Below are 21,016 nucleotides of genomic sequence, written 5' to 3'. Positions count from 1 at the left end.
TCCAACATCAATATCACATGTCTACACACAATTTAGAGACGGGTTTCCCCAGACTGAATGTCGGCATAAACGATATACAGTACATGCATGTCTCATCCCACTGGCTGGTTTTTAATGAGTGTTCAGTGACTGTCTCTAATGCTTTCATTATGTTGTATATTTTTCCTCTGCTGTACTCAGTTTTCTATATATAAATTAATCTTATATATCAGATGACAACAGAACAAGGATGATGTAATAGATCAGTGAACTAACAGAGACAGATTTAACAACCTTCATAGTGACCTTTATTTGCATATGACCTGAGTGACTCAGACACACCACAATAGACATGACGTCTGCTACTCTGACCTGACTGTGATGACTTACATAACCATGACAAAAACTTGGACTTGACCTCAGTGACTCAGACATGACCTGAATCAGTCAGACACAACATGAGCGACTCCGCCACGGCCTCAGTAACCTCAGTGAGACTTTCTGCATAACAACTTTATAAAACAGTGTTACGTCAATTCTGTGTCCTCAGATTTTTCGGCAGCCCCCAAGCAGCCAAGACGTGTAAAAAAAAAAGCCCAGTTGCCAGAAAAAATGTTGGCATTGTGTGTTTCCACAAACCACAGATACATTATATTTGTTTGTTTCATTGTGTCATATCAATGTTTCGGAAGTGATGTATTTGCTATATTTCCAGCGGCTTTTAGCCACCAAATGTGGGTATTTTTTAGCAGCCTATTTGCTTTTTTGTTTTAACGAGACAAGATTGCATTTCCTGCTGGGATTGTGCCACCAAAAGCAAATGTTTTTTGCCATGACATCCCTGTGTTTCTGGCCGAGATACTGTCATGACAAAAGTCATTTTTTCAGAGACATTGCTGCGATAATATTGACCGGAAAAATGTTTGGTTTTTTTTTTACTGAGACATCACTGTGTTTCTGGCTGAGATAATGCCACCATAATTTATTATTTGAGCCAAAACATGATCTTTTCCTAATTATAACCAAGTTATTTTTAACTACACATTAACCACAGTATTGCTGAAACATTAAATTTTGATGATCCATTATGAAGGTAGAAAAAGGTAGAAGGTAGATTTATTAATCATTTTTTAAACAAAGTTTAAAAAACAAAATTACATTTGTCCTTGATCCTGCTACATCTTTGGAGTTGAAAGATGAGTTGATTAAAATCCCCAGCTACTATGAAAATTCGATCTGGTGCCGCTAATGGCATCATCTAATTCCTGCAGTGCATTTTATGAATTTGCATCACAGTCTTGTGTCCTTATGGCTCCCAACAAGGTCCGCCCATCCAGTGAAATAGTTTGATCCGGGATGTTAGGGGTTAACCATGTCTCTGTGAAGATGTGTGCAGAGCTGTCTCTGATTACCTGTTACTGAGATAGCCCTGATCTCATCTCATCCACTTTATTCTCCTGCAACCAGACATTAGTCAGAGGAAGGTTCGGTAAAGGAACAGCTCTCGGTCCAAGTCGGGTCAGCCTCGCCCTGATGCCGGCTCTCCTCCCACTCTTTGTCTGGTGCTTTTGGTTTCGTTTCTCCCCTCTGGTCTGACTGGCCACTCGGTATATGCTGTATGACATACAAATATAACACATCTGTGGTTTACAGAAATGTACAATGCCAACATAAATTCTGATGATTTAGCTGGGGAAACTTTTGATAGCGGGAGGTTTATTTATAAGGCTGACTTACAATAACCTTTAATTATTATAAGATTTGTAATATTCAGTTGATGTGTGTGTTGTAACTTTCTTCTAAGGTTGGAGACTACGTATTGTTTGGCACCTACATCATCCAGCTGTACACTCCTCTGAACTGGTTTGGTACCTATTACAGGTGAGATTATTGTGCAGGCCGCTGACTCTGAACAAAGTTCATCAGTGTCTCTGTAGGTCTTTGTTTTTACTGTGGCAATGCTGTATTTTATTATTTTTTTGGCATTAAGTCATAATTACAATGAATGTTATAATATATTAGTCTGGTACAAATCTGCTAATGCCATTTCCAGGACTACTTCTGTTACCAAATTTAGTACCACTATTTAACATATGACTGTAGTATTAGGAGTACTGTAATACTTTTACTATCTGTGTCTCTGCAGGCTGATTCAGAGTGCGTTTGTTGACATGGAGAACATGCTGGCATTGCTGACAGAGCAGAAAGAGGTGAGTCACAAAAAAGAATAATCGTCTGGAAAAAACATTGTTTGTGCATGAATAATTTTATTTTATAATACAATATAATTCATTTTGCACCAGTCTGTTCAAACACAGTCCATTACTGGTGGTAATAAAATAAGTGCTTAAAACTGATGTTGTGATGCTAACTTTATGAATAAACTTACACAGAGAATAAACTTATTACTCACAGCATAATTACCATGTGGATGCTTATTAGTTGGATAATTTGTTTTGACAACAATTTTTTCTTTACCTTCTCAATCGTTACATACAGCCTCCTTGTGGAGAAAACGTGTCAATGTTTTGACAAGAGTAAACTTAAAAAGTGGCCTAACCTGCCTCTTTTGTCCAGGATGAAAGCATTCAGTCTATTTCGGCTTGATTTGTATTTTTCATATTTTGATGTATTTTCATTCAATTAGAAAACAAATTGTGTGATACACTTTTTTAGAAATGTATTGCATTATATTTATCTTTTTTTTTCAATAATTTTAAATCAGTTCGTCATATTACTCGGAAAATTTTATATAACTTTTTGACTGATGTTTTTTAAATAAACATAAATGGCAGTACAATGCTATTCCAAATATGGTAGAACTGAGTAGAGTTACTGCAGTTTAGTTTAGATACAAAACAGCCTAACGTGTTCTCTTGAATCAGAGACAAACTATACTGAGATGCCTGTATAGTAAAAATATAATAATTGCAGGTAAGTGGGTAATAAAAAGTGGAAAGTTATGAAGTGTTTATTTATGATCGCACTGCTTCAGTTGTGCTGGAAACTGAGAAACTCACACAGTCAGAGGTCAGCGGATTAGGAGATCAACAAGTGTTTGTGTGTGACTTTGTGTGTGTTTGTGCGCATACTGAAACACACAGTCTGCCTGTACATTTGTGTGTGTGTGTGTGTGTGTGTGTGTGTGTGTTTGGTGGGAAAAGGCGTCCCCCGGCTGCCTCACTAAAGGCTCCTACATTCACAGGCCCTTGATATGGTAAACAGTCACATGAATGTAGACAAAAGCATTAGAGCACCTTAAAAACACAGCAGCCCTTTTCTTTGGCTTGGGAAGCTGTGGGCGAGGAGAGTCAGGGAGTCAGGGAGTCAGGGAGGAGGAGGCAAGAAGGAGGGATGGTTTGAAGAAGAGAGGAGAGAGAAAATGAGAAAGGAAAAATTTAGAGCATGATGGGAAAATATTCCCTCTTTTTTCTTCTCCATCCTTCTTGTCTCCTCCTCCTTTTCTCTCTTCTTTCTTTCTCTATCTTTCTCCTCCTTTTGTTCCCCAACGCCTCCTGTTCTCCATTAGCTGATGAAGACCATGAGATATGGTTGAAAGCACCAAAACAAGCAAAGAGGTGGTTCTTGAGTTTAAACTGATTTGGTATCTCTGTTTATACTTAAACCCATGAAAAGTAATACAGTATAATTTGTGTATTACCTTCCACAATAAATGCTGGCATTCTACGTTTCTGCAAACCTCGGGTCCTTTACATTTGCACGATATAATCTAGCACAGGAGCAAAAAGAGTAAGTCCATAAAGTCTGCGTAGAGAGAAAGGCAAAGGTGATTATCACACAAATGTAGGACTTTGACCCAGGACGCAAGTGTTTGTGTCGCATGTGCAACCAAAAAGTAATTGGTAAAGATATCATTGAACCCTTTGTACTTGTTTGAAGATATGTTCTTCAAATGTATATTCATCGCTTAAAGTTATAAACTGCATCTCATCTCTCCTCCTGTGTTCTCTCTCCCCGGTTTCCCTTCTCTCCTCCTCCTCCTCCTCCTCCTCCTCCTCACAGGTTCAGGATGCAGAGGATGCGCAAGACTTGCAGCTCACAGCAGGTCAGGTGGAGTTTGACAGAGTCTGTTTCAGCTACGTACCTGGGTGTGTAGCCAACGACAAATCTGTTTTATAATTCACTTTTCTATAATTTGATCCTTTTTCATTCATTTGAAAATAAAAAAACAGAGACTGTCCTCAAAACAGTATTGGTCATTTAGTAAAAAAAAACCTTAGAGGGAGGGGGTCAATGTGAACTGTACGGCATATATCATATGACTGTGACACTAGAAACAATTGTTTGAACCCCGTGTCCTATCAGCAGTCAATGTTGGGTTGTTTTAACAATGATCACCATGTTTCCCTTTCCATAACCAAATAGTTACGGTTGTGTAAACCTAACTAAACCCTGACTTTAATTGAATAACTCAATAATGATATGCATGTTGGAAATCAGTGACACAAATAGGTGTTCTGTCCTTTAGGTTGGAGTACATATAAAAAAAAACATTTAAAGAAATACATAAAAATATGGAATATCAGTAACTTGGATGTATGTTGAATTCTCTGGGATTCATGTATGTCACAGTTTTATGGTTTGAACCTGGTATTCTGGTGCTTTTATTTTGAAAGACAAACTCAGTCTCTCAATCAAGACGTAGCACAGCTGGACACCATCACCTGCTGTCAGGAAGAGGACTGTTTTTAATTAATGCTCATATTAATTAAACGTCTTGGTTGGATCCTGTGTGCCTTGACATTTACAGTGTGTTACATTTACAGCATTATGTGAATAAACATCCCAGAGAATATCCAGTGAATTAAATGAGAATAAACCTTTTACATTAAAAACGCATTAAAATGATTTACTATAAGATGCATTTTTCAAATGTTGAAGGTCTTGATTGATTTTTTTCATTTTTATTCTGACGGTTGCTGTTTTTTGTGTGTTTGTGTGTGCAGGACTGAGATTCTTAAGGACGTGTCCTTCACGGTAGAGGCGGGACAGACAGTTGCTTTGGTACGTTGTCCTCTGTTTACTATGTCTAAGTTCTTCTAAGTATTTTTTCACTCTCCGTATCTCTAGTGGTATCTAGAAAGTGGTGACAAAAGTAGTCATATCTATCATTTGAGTTAAAGTAGTAAATACTCTGTTACGTTTAAAGGTCCTTCATACAAGGAAAATACAATACAGAATACATAGATAATACAAGTAAATAAAAGCACATTTTATTTTGCCTAAAATATAATAACTTGTATGTAGTAGATAAGGTTTGGGTTGGTTTGCCTCTTAGAGCTTCCATATGCACAATAATTTCTTCGTGGATTATATCTAGCTTTATCAGAATCTGCAAAGTAACTAGTAACAAAAGGTACCAAATCAATGGAAAAGGTACAATATATTCCTCTGAATCGTAAATTAAAGCGGAGACTGGGCTCGTCATTAATGTGTGTGCAGGTCGGTCCATCTGGATCGGGGAAAAGCTCCATCCTGCGTCTGTTGTTCAGATTCTACGACCCTCAGAGTGGCAGCATCCGCATCGACGGTCAGGACATCTCCAAGGTAAACACACATGCCGGTGTGAGCATAAAACTCATCGGAGGTGATGACAGGCAGATTTTTGAACCAGCTGTTTCCTGTTGTTTCCAGTCGTTGTGCTTAGCTGAGCTAATTGCCTGCTGACAGTAGCTTCATATTCAGTGCTCAGGCATGAGAGTGGTATTGATATTCTCATAAAACTCTTATCAAGAAAGCAAACACACATATATCCATATTTTCGATACAGTTGTTATTAAGAGGGAGCTTAGCTTTAGAGACCAGAACTTTACTTCTGCTCGAAAAGTTGTGAATTTTAACACAGAGGTCGATGGTTAACTTGAACCATATGATTCAGATCTTCCAGACATTTTAATGTCACAAACTTGAGTTTATGTGGTTCGAATCTCTCCAGATTTTTGGGGTATTGTTGTGATTTGGTGACACTTTATAGGCATTAAAAATGTTCTTGTTAGTGATTTCACGGCATTTAAAATGTGGCCTTAATTCTGTTTCCATCAATGTCGTCACATATTGAAGCATCTTAAAACTTGAGAAATGCCAGGTTGGAATTTTAATTCGGTGATGAAAAACAGTGCAGCTTTACACCAGAGGGATACACACGGGTACTTAGTTAATCTTAACCAAGCTGCAGTGACTTTAAGGCAGATTAAAAGTACTCAAGCAATCTTTAAAAACAATCTGTTTTAACTTGTGTTACACAGAAACTTTCAACTTGTTTTGCCCTCAACAGGGTTACGGATGGTTTTAATATCTATGAGAACAATGTGTCTGTGATTGATTTTATAGTTGTTGGTTTTTTTTTTAAGAAAATATGTTAAAAAAAAGAGCATGATTAAATATCCAGACATACATAGTGGTTCTGCTTGCAGATTTGCATATCATGCAGGACTGGACTGTTGGCCTCGGTGGAGGTCTGTGCTCTCAGAGTGCCCTTTTAGTTTCTCTTTTTTCTGTCTCTGACTCTTTATTTCTTGCTTTTGCCTCACGCACCTTGACTTCCACTTTCCCTCACTACACACACACACACACACACACACGCAGTCGAGCTGAGTGTGAGCTCCAGTCACACTGTGAATAAATCATAGTAAAAGGTTCCTGAATAATGCAGCAACGAGTCCAGACGCCAGATGTGTGTGTGTGTGTGTGTGTGTGTGTGTGTGTGTGTGTCTGTGTGTGTGCACATGTAAAGATAGCCCATTTATAGCAGTTGTAGCTGAAATGACTCTGTTTATGATTTGCCAAAAGTCTCAATAAAAGCCAAACAGCACACGCACACCTGTTTTATTACGACAGACGTGCTTGTTCAGAGGAAGAGGCTGGTGATGATTATGAGGACGCGCATTAATAATCACACAGCAGGAGAAACATTTTAATCAGCACACACACGCACACATGGTCTTCTCTTTAATCAGATTCAGACTGTTTGTCAGCCTGGGATTTTTTAGGCTCTCCAAGAGAAAAAGGAGGAGGAAGCGGTTAAACGCCTCAGCTTCCTCCACTGAGGGATTCAGTCTGTTGTTGTGTTTAGCTCAAGTGGCAACCAGGAGGGCGGAAAAATGAAGCCAATGTAAAAGTGTCAAAAACTGTAGTTCATCAAATGGCCACTTGAGGCTGGCTCCATGGGTGAGAGAGTTCCCATAGACTTCCATGTTAAAATGCCCAACTTTGCAGCAGAAATAAAAATGTTTACAACCTCGCACAACATCATATCATAATATTAATCAGAATTATTTTTAAAAAATGTGTTATGAAATAGCAATAATATATGAAATGACATTTTAATTTATATTAAAAAAAATAATTAAAAATACTGCTATATAATAAATCCTTGAATTAATACAAGAGGCTGTAAATATAAATAAATAAATGTCAATATAAATTATAAATTAAAAATATATAAATAAACTCCTTAAAATCTGAGTTTAGTTTGATTTTTTTTAAACATGGGAAAAAGGCAATGAGCATGTAGAAATAACCTAAGAAATGAGTACAAACAAGTACAAGAAAATTACCCGAAAATCCAGATTTTATAGGGTAAAGAGAGATTTTTTTAAAGAGCTACCTTTATTTTTTAGTGTTACTGATCTTCTCGCTTCAAATGTCTAACTAACTAAACTTTTAAAGACTTTCACATCCAGTGAAAATTGCACCGCACTTCGCACATCTCGTCAATCTGCCTCATGTTTACCAGGTGAACATAATTAATACTTGCGTGAACGACTCTTTAAAATGGAAATTTTTTACTGGTTAAACCAGCCAATGAGTCCTCTGATAGAGTGAAACATTAAAGAAGTATTTATGGACTACAACATAAAAACAAGTGCAGGTTTTAATAGAGTGACAACAGGAAACATGTTAAACAGATGATCTGTAAAAACTCTCTAAACACTTTCCTCGTACCGCTCACTCTTGCTCTGTATCAAAGCTGCGATTTTATGATCAGCTTTTGAGCCAAAGTATTTTTTATTGATCAATCACAAACACCTCTCACCTCCTTTAAACTATGATTTCAGGAACTTACCACCTAGTTTGAATTTATTTCATGATGTCAGTTCCATCTGCAGTGTGAAAAACAGATTGCTAACAGCTCGTTTAGCTGTAAAAGTTTTTTCCATATATTTCAAGGATTTATTTGTAATTAGAATGGCTGGGCTTATGTAGCCTATATGTCCCCTGAGTGGCTTTTTATGCCTTTGCGATAGCTGTGGCTGGAGACAATATGTTTTCGGGTTGTCAGTCCATCCGTCTCATTCTTGTAAACACACTATCTCAAGAAGCCTTTGACGGATTTTCTTCAAGTTTAGCACAGATGCTCATTTGGACTCAAGGATGATCTTATTACATTTTGGTGGTCAAAGGTCAAGGTCACTGTGACCTTGCATCCGCCTCATACTTGTAAACCTGTTATCTCATGAACACCTTGAGGGAATTTGGCACAAACATTCAAGTAGACTCAAGGATGAGCTGATTAGTTTTTTTTTTTTTAGGTCAAGGTCACTGTGACTATGTGTGCCTCATTCTTGCACAATATCTCAACACTTTGAGGAAATGTCTTCAAATGTGCCATAAACACTTAAGTCAACTCAAGAATGAACTTATATTTTGGTGGTCAAAGGTCACGGTGACTTTGCATCATTCTCTTTCTTGTGAAAGTGATATCTCAAAATCAACTTTAGGGGAATGACTTTAAATTTGACACTAACATTCCCTTGGACTCACCGATGAGCTTTTTTATAATTTGGTGTTTAAAGGTCAAGGTCACTGTTACTTTGCAGCCATCTAATTTCCATGAACCCAATATCTGAAGACGGCCCTGAGGGAGTTTTCTCAAATTTGGCACAAACGTCAACTTGGACTCAAGAATGAACTGATTAGAATCTGGTGGTTGAAGGTCAAAGGTCAAGGTCATGATGACCTCATAAAACATGTTTTTGGCCATAACTAAAGAACTCACATGCTTGAATATTACACAAATATCTAACACAAAGGTCAACCGTGACTTCATAATATTCTGCAAAAACACTTTTCTGGCCATTATTCAGCATCTTAACTGAGGAAGAGATATATGCAGTTTGACTGGTGCACAGAGGTGTACAACTGCATGGCGGTATTTCTAGTTTTATCTACCATAGATTGTTACGGCCATAGAAATACTTTTAATGAGACAACTAGACTGTGATCGGTTAGTTTAAAATATGACTCTTATCATTGATGTTGTCCACATGTTTCAGCTGAATCTGGAATTTGTAGAAAGATGTTTTGCTTGTTGCAAACAGCTGCTGGTAGATTGGAAGATCTTTCCTTTCAGCAGTTTCCAAATCTGTCTTAATACATTAATCACATCAAGTGGACCATATGAGAGAGTTATTGATCACTGTAATAGTTTCAAAATGTGTGTAGATAACTGTATATCTTCTGTACATGTGATTTGGAGTGTTTAAAATCTGTAAATCTGCAGTAACATTTGAAATTGTAAATCTTTGCTGTCATGCAGGAGTTCAGCAAAAGTGTGTCCAATTCTGTATTGTGGAACACTTTGTTGCTTAAATATCAGATGCTGTTGACAGAGCTCAGCCTCTTGGACCTCTCGGGTTGGTTTTTGGCCGTCGGTCCTCTGCCACTCTGCTTGCCGCTGCATATGGCAGCCACATGTGGCGAAGCTCTGATGAGTCTGACCTTGCCGGCCCAAACACTGACGGCTGATGGCTGTTTACTGAGTGCTGGTGTGAGTCATCTGTGTTGTTTTTTAAGGTGTCCGTCAGGTTTCCTTTTATTTTTTGGATTATAAAACAACAGTTTCTATTCAGCTGTGTTGGCAGTCACAGCTCTTAAATACACAGCTTTTCTAGTTATTTTATGACACAACTTTCAGTTTATTTGTTAACGCCCATTGAGAAACTTTCATCAATAACTATAAGATGAATCATTGCAGGGCCAAAGCAGGACAAAAGCTGAATTATTAAAGGAAGGGTTTGACATTGTACCTAAAATGTGTATCTATTTTCTTGCCGGAGGATCAATATGTCTGTGTGGTGAATATGAGGCTTCAGCAGACAGTTAGTGTAGCTTAACTTCACAAACAGACTGGAAACAAGAGGGAGAGACTAGCCAGGCTGTCCAATTGTCACAAAATCTGCCACTAAAAACACAAACACACCATATCAACTCATGGTGAAGAAGGCTGACTATCGCCTTGTCTCACGTCACATGTTTCCTCCATAAAGCTGCACTTGAACACGTCGCAAAGACCACAACTGACGGTCAAGTAGTATTTACATTCTACGCCTGTGTACAAAGAAATAAGTCTTCATACCAGTGGGCGATGGTATTCTGTATTCATTCAAAATAGAAACCAGAAGACCGATGACAAATTCAAAAATTAACCTTACATAATATAACAAGTTTGTTTTGATCTCATGCTCTCTTGACTTTACTCCGTTTGTTAACATTTCTCACTTTCGCCTCAGTTGTTGTGCACTGAGGTGAACTGCCAATCAGAGTGATTTCACTCACAGGCAGTCTCCTCTGTCTCTGACGCAGGTTCAGCACGCGTTTCTGAAATAAAAACCCAGATGTGTCGTCATTCCTCAAACTATCTAAGAGTAAACGCAGTTCTCAAACGTATCGGAGATTGGCACAGTTGAATCAAGCCCCTTTTTTTAGCAGCATAATTAAAAATGTTAAATGCATCCCTGAAAAAGTTTCTTTTTCTTTTGATGGTTTGTTTAGGCCATTCAAAGCACATTGTTCAAGTTATGGAAAGATTGTGGTCATAGTTGGTTAGTATTGAAAAAGTCAACAAAGCATGAGACAGGACCTTTTTCAGTGACCTTGACCAGTTGTTTTAGAAGTGGTGAAGTGCAGTGCTTTCATCCATTCTTTAAACAACTATGTGTATATATAAACACACTTAGCAGAAAACCGGATTAGTAAAGTTAGCTCTTAATACGGCATCATCTCACAGATTTACTGCTGTGGTAGTCATTATTCCTTGTGTGCGAGGACAGCTGTCTTACACTAATATTTTCTTTTTTGATCCGTGGTTGACGTCTGAATGAAAAACATTAAAAGGCTTTTTTTCCTCCCCCCTCTCCGTCTGTCTGTTTCTCTCTTGCTGACATTTGGTGTTAGAGCTCTGTCAGCCCGCCTCTATCAGAAACAGATGCTGTGTTGCTCTTCAGTGGAATAAATACCAAAAGTAAACGGCAAAGATCAAATTAAGGGAAAGTGAGTGATTACCAGCCAAACCGAGCTTGTGCAGGAAATGGAAGTTGTATTGTTGTGGCTGCGGAGGAAAGCTTTCCACAGGAAGTACCGCACACCGACCAGGGAGTCACTGAAAACCGGAAATTATTTTGGGAGAGATCAAGAGCCAGATTCATAAAATGCTAAGAAGCTTCGCCTTAAATGGGGGGGAGAACATTACCACTATTCTGCTGGTACCAATATGGTTTGGAATTGAACGGGTTGGACAAAATCAGACTCAGTCATTATACCTTCTAGTCTGGGCCAAGTGCTCCTCTCAGTCTGGAGATGTTGGGACGGTTACTATAGTACAACAAAAGGGGAATCATTTCAAAAAGCGGGCTTAAAATAATAGAAAACAGAGTGTTGTTGAAAGTGGTTGCACATTATTCTATTGATCAGTTGCTCCAGGTTTCAGTTCAATAGTTCAGTTTCATTGACCTGTCCGCTCTGTCTGCAGTATTAACTGTCTCTACCACCCACATTTTTCTCTCACCATCTCAAATACATTTTAACCTCCCCCATTGTTAATTGTTTTCATTTAGTCACATGAAAATTTCTGTTCTTTTATTCTGCTGCTGGAAATCAATATTTCAATGCAAGAAAGGATGATAATAACAGTTTGTTTTTAGATGTGGTATTTGGACAAAATTCATATTGATTTTGTTAGGCTGGAGGACACACCCGTATGTTTCATTAGACTCTCTCCAGCATCATTATTGTTTTCTTGCATAATTGTCCTCTGTGTCAACCCAACCACCAGAAAAATTAAATTAAAAGCAGAATACTTTGCATTTGTTTGTAGCAGATAGTTTCTTTACATTTCAGCAACACTGTGCTTAACATGTTTTGGCAAAAAAACCATTTGGTTATGGTTAGGGAAAGGTTATGTTTTGGTTAAAATACCCAGTTTTGGTGGCACAATCCCTGCTGGAAAAACAGCGATGTCTCAGTAGAAAAATAAATGCTTTCCGTGGCACCATCCCTCCTAGAAAAACAGCAAGGAGTCACCAAAATCCAACCACATCTGATGACTAAAAAGCTGCCGGAAAGGCTGCAATCACTGCCAAAAAAACCAACAAGTTTTGTTGTGTGATCATCTCCAAGATCCAAGGTCTTCCTGCAGCTTGTCACCAACATTTTAACATAATGCCAGAATAAACAGCAGGGTTTTTCCCCACCATTATAAGACTTATGATACAGCACCACAGACAAATGAACAGATGCTGAGACACGTCAATCTAAAGGTCATTGCTCTTTAAAAGTGTGTACTTTTATTATTATCTCAAATATTATCATTATTTCAGTCACATAGAATGGACTTTTAATGGCAATAAATCACAATTATCTCAGGAACAATATACTGTCCAACAGAAGTAGAAAGACATAGTGACAGAAGAAAGTAAGTAGGTAAAGTCAGATATGTGAAATCCTTGGAGAGACACGAAGAGACAGGGACAGAAACTGGTTCAGGACATGTGCTGTCTGTGACCTGGGGCAGCATGCATTATATAGTATAAGATGAATTAAGCCATGAAACATTTATGTAGATGTATGCTGTTTTTGTGTGTGTGTGTGTGTGTGTGAGTGAGAGAGAGAGCGCAAATAGAGATGCTGCAATTACCAAATCCAGATTTGCAAAAGGTTGGTTCCAAAGCTCGCGATTTTGTCCCTTTCTCTGTCCCAGGTGCGTCAGTCTTCTCTGAGGCTGCACATTGGCGTGGTTCCTCAGGACACGGTTCTCTTCAACAACACCATCTGCAACAACATTCGCTACAGCCGAGTCACAGCCAGCGACGAGGAGGTGCAGAGAGCTGCCATGGCTGCTGACATACACACCAGGATACTGGAGCTTCCTCAGGGTCAGGCTGGGGTGTGTGAGTGTGTGTAGATGATAATGATGCTTTTCTTGTTTGACTTTGACGTTGTAATAGGGTGCTTTTCGGAAAGTCTTGATGCAGAAAATTAATAGTATTGATGATAATAATGAAGATGATGGTGTTGTGTCCAAACAGGATATGACACGGAGGTGGGGGAGCGAGGTCTGAAGCTCAGCGGTGGGGAGAAACAGAGAGTAGCGATCGCTCGAACCATCCTGAAAGAACCTCGGATCATTCTGTTGGACGAGGTGAAGACACATGAAACACATCACACCTCATCACACATTAGGTTACGCATAAGTCACACCAAGATACATGTTTTTAAACAACTTGTTGATGTTAACAACCAGCTCATATCAGTAGGTGGGTTCCCATTAACAAATTAAAATTACAAATAAAACATACATAAAACAACATACATTTCGAGAAAAAATCCCAGTTATCTCGAAAAAGTTTTCACGCTTGCATGAGGTGGTATTCTAAGCAATTTGAAAAAGACATATTTGAGTTAAGCGGATCATCTGGAAGTTTTTTCCAAATGATCCGCTGTGAAATCGTGAACTATCGCCTCCCAGAAATCTGCCATATGTGGTCACTCCCAATTAAAAGGGGCTTGCCTTTCCAATATCGCTTAGATTGCATGCCTACGTTGCCTTCAGTTGGAAATTATGATAGCTGGTGTGTTTTATAAAGATTTCGAAAATATTGCTTAAGTTTTGTGCAAATCTGTAATAGAAACCCACCTAGTGGCAATACTTTTTAGCATAGTGTGTACAAACATGAATGGTTAAAAAGTATTATGATTGGCCTGGTCAATACATTTCTGTGAATGTCAGACATTTGCATGCATTATTTATATGTTTTCTGTGAGTGAAAAAATGATGATAGGAATGCACTTACTAAGTTTCTTGAAAATCTGAACAACTTAGGCCCTCCATGCACTGAGAGGCACCATGGAGTCCACTAAAAATGCATGAAGCAAGCTGAGTATATCCTATGTTTGTAGATCCAGCCATGTAAGATGCTGATTATTTTTCCTCCTTTTCTTTTTTCAGCTTAACATTAGTGATTTCGTGGTGATAGTTTAGGCCACAAGTAGGGTTACTTTAATTTGACTAGCTAAACTGTCTTTAAGTGGTGGATGTTGCATTACTCATTAACTACACCATACTGTACTTCCGCTTATATACTGTATTTGGTGTTTGTTCCACCAGGCCACATCTTCACTGGACACCCAGACTGAAAGAAACATCCAGGCTTCACTGGCCAAGGTCTGCACCAACAGGACGACTATAGTGGTCGCACACAGGTGACATTCCTCCCAAGCTATATATATTCAGGTGAAATATGGATGTTGTAAATGCCAATGAGTGGTAGTTGTTTTGAGCAAAAAAGAGATCCAATGTGGTGCTGGACATGACTTTCTATTTTTTTGACACTTGTGGGTAGATTGATAAATGATGGATTGTGGCCACTGATAGCAGCATGAAATGGTTATCGCTTGGAAGCGCTATCTTTTTCCGTCTCAAGGTCCAGTTCACAAACACGGCCGTTAAGTTTTGCAGCTGAGTGCACTTTTCTTTTTTTGTGTTTTGCTGCAGTGTGGCAAAGCATAAATGTTGCCTTTGCTCAAAGAATACCTCAAACAAAAAATGATAATCTCCCTCAAAATATCCAATCACATGAAGATGCCTTCGCCTGGCTGCAATCACGGCTGCCATGATGACTTTAAAGTCTGATTGTTGTTACACGCCTATAAATATGCTTCAGTTACCACCAACTCTCTGAAGACGCTAATAGTTCCACTGTAACTGTGTGTGTTAGTGCTGATCCTTTTGAATTGAACTGTTTTACGATGAGGCTTATTTGCACACAAAGTGGCCAATTTTGTGCCACTTTTATGCACATTACGTCATTTAAATACATACAGGAGTTTGGCAGCACATTTAGCGGTGCATTTTACACCCGCTTTGAGAATTACACAGTTTCTTATTGTCTTATTTGTGCAGGTTTAGGAGCTACAAAAGCAGGGCAATTCTTTGTGAATTGGCCCCTGAGCTTACAAACACGCATTCTGCCATAGAAATGACAGCAGTCTGCTACAATGTGATTACAGTGATAATACAGGACCAAGCTGAAAAGAAAAACCAAATGTGTGGAAAAACATGAAAGGAAAATGTGTGATGGATATGCTGAAATGAAAACAGGATTAGATCAGACACAAAGAAATGGGATGGAGAGATTAAATGAAAAGCTGATTGGAGGATATAAGATGAGGCGTGATGACAGGTCTACAAAAGTAAAAGAAACAGATGTCTGGTTGTTCATCTGTCTGAGTGACACTGAGAAGGACTTGAAAGGCTCTGACACTCGCAACATTAAAATACATCAGGAGTGGAGCAGCCTGTGGTGCTGATTCCTGCTACAAACCAGTATCCATATCGTCCTTCGTGTTCTGCATTAGAAGTATTAGGGATTTTTCTTTTGTTCCAGAACAAACATTGTGCACAGAAGATTGCCTCAATTGGTCAAAAGCCAAAATAAGGATTTGTATATTTACAGTACAATTGGGAAAATGGAAAAACAATATTTTGTTTGACAGATTCTAAAATTTTAGTGTAAACATTATTTTATTATCTGTCAAACCGATCAGCTGTGTAAATCAATCATATTGTAAGACTTAGTTGGACCATAAAACAACAAAACTGTTTGAGACTGCTCCATCCCAACTTGACACACAAGTTAATAAACTGAAATACAGCTTAAAGATTCCTTAAAATCCCACATTTCCCTGTTTGTTGTAGTTTCTTTCTTACTTTTGACATATTTACATGTATGTTTTACACAGCAGATAATGTGCATATTGAAAAAAACATACTGCATCCATCTCGACACCCTTACATATGATCGATGGCCCAACCAAAGCTACCTTATAACCACGTCCTGTTCCAATAATCAGTCAGGCAAGATGTTTAAATGAATTATTTTGGGGCATTTCATACATGTGAAGATATATATATATATATATATATATATATATATATATATATATATATATATATATATAATTTTTTTTCAATATATATTTAATATTCAAATTCATATTTTTTATTAATTGTCATAATATTGAGCAGCACATCTCCACAGTTGTCATGCCGTTAGTAATACACCAGATTGAAGCCACTCTCATATTCCAGCTGGTGCAGAAAACAGAGCTGAAATTAAATTTTTATTATTCTCATTTCATTTTGATGTATTTATCATCCAACGCCCATGATCTGACCCCTTTGTTCTCTGTTTAACCCAGAGCCAAACCTGAAAATAAAATCAAGACAAAATCCAACCCACAAATCACTTTTTTATTCTTATTTTTTTGCGGGTCACCTGCCAGATACTTAACTTGATGCAGGACTTCCTTGTACTTATAGTGTACTGCATTTTGCCACACTTTTCAGTGTGAATGCATTTATGTACTTAAAATAACAAGTTTAAGTACAGAAATATCTAATCTGAGACAGAGCATTAATGTTGTCTTAATGATAAGGATGCATTTACACCCATTACACACGCATGACAATGTGTGCACCTGTATGGAAACTCTGACCCACAAATTCAAACACGTTTACAGATGTTGACTGTGACTAATCATCTGTGACTAGTGGTGATACCAACTGAGCTCTGACCTCTTTTTTATTATCTTCCCTTTTAAATTAATTATGTGTTGCAGTCTGTGTCTCAGACCTCATTCTGACCGTCATTCTTTGAATAAGTTGATCCAGCAGCTTCTTAATCTTTCAATAGCAGCAACAGATGGAGTCTGCTCGGAGGATCAGCCCTGTGTGTTGACTTAATCAGTTGGGCCTTCAGTAAAATGGAAACACATCATGACAACAGACAGATCATGATTTCGCTTCGAAGGATGAGATGAAGTCTCCCTTTAATCAACCGCAGTTATTGGATGTGAATGTTTTCCTAAACATGGTAGCGACATGCTAATAAAACCACATCCTCACCTTATCTTTTACAGTTTAAAAAGATGCAGGTGTTGGTGATAAACCATCACTAATCCATTCTTCACCCACTAGGATGAGAAAACCTCAGTATGTTGCACTGAAACTGTCATAATGGTTTTAAAAACCTCTTATTTACCTCAGACTGCACACCTTTAAACCCCTGCAGGATGTTGCAATGCTGCAGTCGCAAGTTACCTTAAATTAGACGAATGCCCATGAATTCTGTGCAACTTTGCAATGTTGGTAAATGAAAGAAACTTTCCTGCAAATTGGACTACTAATAATCACAGTTTCCAGGAACCAATTATAACAGTCCCCCTGGACACAGGGGACTGTTATAATTGTGTTTCCTTAAAAAAGTTGCAGACATTTTGATTTGTCATAGTAGAAAAAGAGCAGTCGTTATTGATAATAAGAACGGCTCTTCTCAATTCAAGTGTCCCATTAAGCCATGACAGTGAGGCAGCATGAGCAGTACCATGGCCCTGTAACTAAAGTAAGTAAATGGAATTTAGCCTTCGTTAATTTTTATCAACTCCTTTTGCTAAAGTGACATCAAAATGCCTCTTGTGAAATATTACAGACCCTAGAGTGTTATATCAAGGCTTCATATATCACAGCAAGCCACAAACAAGTGCTGTGGTTTATTATTATTTTGTAATAGTTATGTGAGGATATATATGTTGTCTTGTTAAGGTAAATAATCACAGTGACAGTTACACATTAGGGCCCCAAATGGAAGTGTACAGTCACTGGGTTTGATAGGGCTTTTCCACAACAGATTTGTAATAGCAGGAAGAACTGGTAAAAACAAAAACAAAACAAAAAAAAACACCTAAACTGCACTATGCAAAAATTGCAGGTTGAAAATGACAAATTACACAAAACCTCCATGTTTTTTTTAAATACTAATTTTAAAAAGCATTAATGATTTTTGTAAATTTAATAAATTATAATTATTTAAAAAGCAATGGCATTACATTTGGTGAAGAGCACATTATGACTTGTTTAAGACTGGAAAATCAAAGTTAAGGACCTGGGTATTGACCTGGGACTTGTCAGTCTTGATTTGGGACTTGAATGCAAAAACTTGAGACTGACTTGTGACTTGCAAAATAAAGATTTGGTCCCACCTTTGTTACCTGGTATTGCGTAGAGTATGAATTTATGCCATAAATATTCAAGTCTGTCCTGAGGAGAAGGCACAGTATAAAGTTTATCCTGAACCTATCCTTAAAAACAGGACATGAAGCCGCCTGCAGGTAAACACACTGTGTGTTTTCTTCTTTCTTGCTGTAAAGCCTGAATGAGTGCATAAAAAAACCTTTGACGTCTGCAGTCTCTGGGGAGAGATATTTCTACCTTTGACCGAGGTTTTCTATCAAATATTGAAGGTGGACGTCCAAAGATAGCCTTGATGACATTAAAGCAGAGTGGTGGCTCTGCTGAAGCTTAAAGTGACATTCAGCAGTTTGGAGAGGCATGAGCTCCATGGCTTTTTTGTTCTGCACACAGTGTCGTGCGTGAGGGTTTCATTTCCACTGGGGCACAGGGGCAACATGTCCTCCTCACTTTTTAAAAACCTATTTTAAGATTCATACATTTATGCCACCTTTTTTTCATTTCCTAAAGATAAACACTGAAAATTGCACATTACATCCACGTTACAACACCTTGACAATCCTCTGACTCGCCATCAGGTCACATCACAAAAGAGCTGCGAGTCATTTAGATCACTGTGTCTCTAATCAGACTCTCATCAGAGGCAGGTCATAAATATTAACTTTAATAATTTACAGACAAGTTCATACAGAGTTCTCCAACCCGGAGAAACATGTTCAGCTGTGTGTGTTTGTGTATCGGTTTGTTGCAAGTGTGTGTCAGAAATGACAGAGCTAAAGTGTGTGTAAGTGATTACTGAGGAATGACTCTGTATTTTACTTTTATAAGACAGCTGAACACATTTAACATCTAACTGCGCGTTATGACTCCCTCCTACTCTCTTTCTGCAGCACGTGTCTCTCTCCTTTCCCATTTCCTCTCCTTATCCTCCTCTCCTCGACCTCTGGCACCTCTGGAATTAATGTCTGCGATACTGTCTTCCTTCTTCTTTTTTTAAATCGCTGTGAAGACGCTTTGATGTGGCTGCCTCCTTTTAATTTTGTGACACTTCATACACAAAAAATGTGTGTTTAAAGAGTATTTTAGGATTAATACAACTTGAATCCTGTATTTATAGCGATCATTTTTATTGTTAATGATAATATTTATTTAATATTGCAATCTCAGTACGCAGAAAAGGAGTGCAAGAAACACAAATGTCCAGCTTAAAGGGAGAGTTCACCCCAAAATCAAGATACATTTCCTCTTACCTGTGGTGCTATTCATCGATCTAAATTGTTTTGGTGTGAGCTGCAGAGTGTAGGAGATATGGGCCGTATATCTCCAATATAATGCTACTAGATGGCACTCAGTTTTTGTTTAGTGTCAGTGTTCATTATTATGAAACTTCACCATTTGTATAAGCCAGGCATGTCCAAAGTCTGGTCCTGAGGCCAATTGTGGCCCTCAGACCAATTTTAAGCGGCTCTTGGTTTGACTTTAAAAATGTACTCTGGCCTGCCACACAATATTTGTTAATCAAGTATGATCATTCCTTCCCCCATTCAAAAAAGTTTGGACACCCCTGGTATAAGCCGAGACTAAAAACGTACAATAACACTGAGCATGTTTGGTTTTGTTGGATTGTCAAGATGAAAAAGAGAGTTGGACTGAGTTTTAAGCCTGATTTATGGTAGGACGCTCAGCACTTTTGATGAGTGATGCTCTACAGAAATTTAAGAGCTTCTTTTTCAATTAATGCTTCAGCAAAAGGTTTCAGTCATCTCCATGGTAACCAGGTGCTATCCTACAGCCAGCTTGTTTAGCTATATCACCTCGATCAGTATATTCTTCTGACAGCTGTTTGTTTTGTGCCTTTATTTGTACCACTTCACATCCTTTTGCATTTTGATAATGGATGGATTTGATAAAAATAGTGAGTTTATTAAAAACATAGCGATTTCAAACATACTCCCACTAAGAAGATAATGGGAGCACAAGAAAAGGAGATGGTCAGTATGTAAACCAAACAAGGGATTTACAGGGTGAATATGTTTTTATCCAATCATTGCGGGACATGGACAAGGAGATGCATAGATATGATGTCTGCAATATAAAAAAACATTTCATGTGTGTGACATGAAAGGAAAAGTTTAGACAACACTTTTTATGTCAAATACATGTCATTTCTGTTGAGCAAAACTCATCAAAAGTTTTAAGCACCCTGTCATAAACCAAGCTCTTTTAATCAGCTGACACCAAACGATGGAGATCCAGGAATGTGCACAAACTGAGGTAAAATTCGATGGAAATTTGTCTTTTCTTTAATGCCTGACAGATAATGATGAAATGCAGCTTGCAACTATATGAATTATCGAAATTATGTTTATGTGATGTGCAGGTTGTCGACCATCGTTGGAGCAAACCAGATCCTGGTGGTTCACAACGGACAGATAGCAGAGAGAGGAAGGTAAGGGTGTCTTATCAGGACAATTTCAACAGCCACAGATGTGTGTGTGTGTGTGTGTGTGTGTGTGCACTCCTGTGAAACACCTGAATGATTCTGTGTGTCCTAAGTGCTTAAAAAATTGTTATCTGTAGATCAAAACCTCAGTGTTTTGTTTTGTGTGTGTGTGTGTGTGTGTGTGTGTGTGTGTGTGTGTGTGTGTGTGAGTGTGTGTGTGTGACCCTTAAACCCTTTTGTCTTAGCCCCAGAGGCTGATGGACCTATAA

The 21,016-nt window shown here is 38.2% G+C and overlaps 1 protein-coding gene across 2 annotated transcripts in view; it reads left to right on the top strand.

Moving 5' to 3' along the window:
* abcb6b (ATP binding cassette subfamily B member 6 (LAN blood group) b) overlaps positions 1-21,016 on the top strand; it is a 33,631-nt gene that overhangs the window by 7,900 nt on the left and 4,715 nt on the right. The window contains exons 10-18 of one of the 2 annotated variants that reach the window (XM_042494045.2): positions 1,784-1,860; positions 2,126-2,189; positions 4,003-4,088; positions 4,947-5,004; positions 5,443-5,547; positions 12,977-13,151; positions 13,305-13,417; positions 14,384-14,478; positions 20,685-20,753. In XM_042494045.2, the coding sequence (XP_042349979.2) occupies positions 1,784-1,860; positions 2,126-2,189; positions 4,003-4,088; positions 4,947-5,004; positions 5,443-5,547; positions 12,977-13,151; positions 13,305-13,417; positions 14,384-14,478; positions 20,685-20,753 (842 nt within the window). Of the gene's footprint in view, positions 1-1,783; positions 1,861-2,125; positions 2,190-4,002; positions 4,089-4,946; positions 5,005-5,442; positions 5,548-12,976; positions 13,163-13,304; positions 13,418-14,383; positions 14,479-20,684; positions 20,754-21,016 lie in introns of those variants that run through there. The other variant, XR_015777583.1, reaches the window with a different exon arrangement.

The sequence above is a fragment of the Plectropomus leopardus genome, chromosome 10 (assembly GCF_026936395.1).
Source record: "Plectropomus leopardus strain MGB_pleo_1.0 chromosome 10, ASM2693639v1, whole genome shotgun sequence".
Taxonomy (NCBI): domain Eukaryota; kingdom Metazoa; phylum Chordata; class Actinopteri; order Perciformes; family Serranidae; genus Plectropomus; species Plectropomus leopardus.
This window is presented reverse-complemented; position numbering and strand designations above follow the sequence as displayed.